General features: G+C 36.4%; 1 protein-coding gene across 1 annotated transcript in view; it reads right to left on the reverse strand.

The window, feature by feature from the left end:
* Positions 1-1468: 1468 nt before the first annotated feature.
* Positions 1469-3029, reverse strand: part of LOC108570950 (CREB-regulated transcription coactivator 1-like) — a 28962-nt gene continuing 27401 nt past the window's right edge. The window contains exon 10 of the mRNA XM_017932888.1: positions 1469-1717. Coding sequence (XP_017788377.1) covers positions 1469-1717 — 249 coding nt within the window. The remainder of the gene's footprint in view (positions 1718-3029) is intronic.

Raw genomic sequence — 3029 nt, forward strand, 5'->3', positions numbered from 1 at the left:
CGTTAGTTGGTAATTTGCAATGTTAGTTTAGAGCAGAGTGAAAATCTTCGGGGGAGATTTTTGTTCAGAATCGACTGGAAAATTTTGATTCGCTCTTTCAAAGATACCTTTCTGTGCAATTACACTTGGTGGAAGAAGGTCTTTGTACAGTTGCGTTGTGTTATTTTGATAGAGAGAGTAGTAGATAAATATTGGGTTGGAACACAAGTTTGTAGCGTTTGGCAAAACGCAATTATACGGAATTATGAAACAAAATAGTGAGAGAAAATAGGATATATGTGGTTGAACAAATTCATCTACAAATATATAAACATTGTCTTTGAATTTTGCTTAAAAAACGCTACGAACTTTCGTTCCAACCCAATAATATTTACTTTACTTTATTTAGAAACATAATGAAACAAATAAATATAAATACAAACAGATATTTTCCATGGAAAAATATTTCGAGTGACCTCTTTTCTACTTGCTTGCAAACAAGAAACTAACTTGCATTCGCCTTTGGAGCCTTCTTTATACAAATGTTGCTGAATTCTTAGACACTGTATGAAAATTTATTCATCTCATTTATGCTACATTATTCTACATCCTTATTCATTTATTTACAAACTTAATTTAACAAACAGATACTTTCTACAGGAAAAATATTTTGAGTAACCTCTTATCTATTTGCTTGCAAACAAGAAACTAACTTTTATTCGCCTTTGGAGCCTTCTTTGTACAAATTTTGCTGAATTCTTAGACACTGTATGAAAATTTATTCATCTCATTTATGCTACATTATTCTTCATCCTTATTCATTTATCTACAAACTTAATTAAACAAACAGATACTTTCTATAGGAAAAAAATTTTGAGTAACCACTTATCTATTTGCTTGCAAAAAAGAAACTAACTTTTATTCGCCTTTGGAGCCTTCTTTGTACAAATTTTGCTGAATTCTTAGACACTGTATGAAAATTTATTCATCTCATTTATGCTACATTATTCTTCATCCTTATTCATTTATCTACAAACTTAATTAAACAAACAGATACTTTCTATAGGAAAAAAATTTTGAGTAACCACTTATCTATTTGCTTGCAAACAAGAAACTAACTTGCCTTCTCCTTTGGAGCCTTCTTTATACAAATTTTGCTAATTTCTTAGATACTGTACAGAAATCTTTTTCATCTCATTTCTGTTACATTATTCTTTTTCCTTATTCATTTGTTTACAAACTTAATCAAACAAACAGATATTTTCCATTGTGATAGAAATATTTTGAGTAACCTCTTTTCTACTTGCTTCTAAAGAAGAAACTAACTTCCATTTTGGAGGCTTCTTTGTACAAATTTCTTTGTACAATTCTTAGATACTGTATGAAAATTTATTCTTTTTCCATCTCAAGTAATAGTAAATGTTACGTTTCTAAATAAAACATTATTCATTCACCTCCTCCATAAAAATTACACAACGCTAAATAAATTCTACCAAGTTGTAACAAGACCTTCTTCGACAAAGTGTACATCATAGACAGGTGACAAATTTCTTCGCAAGAACCCACCGGTGAGAATGATCGTAGGTGTATTGGGCGTCTGTGGCGTGAGCTGTTGGGTGGTGGTGGAGTTATTCGTGGTGGTTGTCGTGGTGGTAGGCTGGTACGGCATCTGCGGACTCGTGCTGAAATAACCGGCGTCTCCGCTGCCCAATTCACCCCCGACATTTATCGTGTCATTCTAGAAAAGAAGAAAAAAGGGGGAAAATTCCAACCTCGTTACACACCGTGCGGCGCACCTTAACGTAAACACACGGTTCTATTAAATCTCGCTTTGTTGCGTTATACTTTAAACAATTCTCCTAGCGTTCCTTTACCCTCGAGACTCGTACTGTGACGGGGTTGAAGAAATTGATTTGTTTGCATTTTCTTATAATTTAACATCTGGAAAATATGTCCAGGAAGTTGTAAAGCTCGACCCTTTGCAATCGAGTGGCGACTGAGAAGCGACATTAAATAATTAATCAAGACAGAGAGCCATATCTACGGGCCTCCGTAAATTTCTTCACCATAGTGAAATAGAGAATACGTTGAATATTGAAATGAAATAGTGTAGTCTTAAAGCATTTCAAAGAAGATCCGATTTTCAACCTTTCCTGTAGCAAAATCATCTCCGAGTGCAAAGGGTTAATGCTGAAAATTGGCAGAGGTATATGCCGATTGATCAATATACGCCTTCGAAGCGGTTTTACGTAGTCTTAAACTGTAATTGAAACTTTAAACGCGTTTTTCTCGAAACTGGCTGGAGTCGATTCGGTAGATGTTGCTTCGTCGTCTGAACTAGAATTGTGCGAATATCTTCTTTGTCGAAAATTCAGTCTCCGTTCAGTTTCTTCCTAACATCAAAAGCAATTTTTTTGAAACCTTGCCGTTTCTTTATTTCTCGATATTCTTTCACTATTCCAGTTCAGACGACAGCCACGCGTCTACGGTATTTCGGATAAGCGTCAGCCATCAGCAAGGATATTTCTCAAGGAGCTCCTATTTCACAACAAATGGACATTTTTACCCATAAAATGCTAGAATAAACACAGAAATTTGCAATTGTACCACTTGCTTCCTTTCAAATTTCCGAAAAATCCGCAGTAGGAAGGCTTAGGAAACTTTCTTCTTCCTCACCTGTGTGTAATTCGTGGTGTGATTCGGCGACCCAATGTACGTTCCCATCATGTTTGTCGCCACGGGTGTGTCCATCTGAAGCGAGAGAAACGATAGAAACTAGTGAATTAGACGTTCGACAACGGGGAACCGATCGAAAAAATCTACGCGTTCTTGTTCCGAGAAAAAATCAAAATATATGATCGGGAGAGATGGAAAAGAGGACGGAAGTGAGCGGGGGGAGAGACCCAACACCACGAGAGGTTGGATCCGCTCGATCGTAATTTATCAATTACACGGCGCGGTGTGTGTTTCGATCTGAACTTCTGGTGGAGGCGATTCCACGGGAAACAGAGGCGAAGAGAAGGAGACGAAGGAAACAAAAGAGCGGATCG

Source organism: Habropoda laboriosa, unplaced genomic scaffold (assembly GCF_001263275.1).
Source record: "Habropoda laboriosa isolate 0110345459 unplaced genomic scaffold, ASM126327v1 scaffold88, whole genome shotgun sequence".
Taxonomy (NCBI): Eukaryota; Metazoa; Arthropoda; class Insecta; order Hymenoptera; family Apidae; genus Habropoda; species Habropoda laboriosa.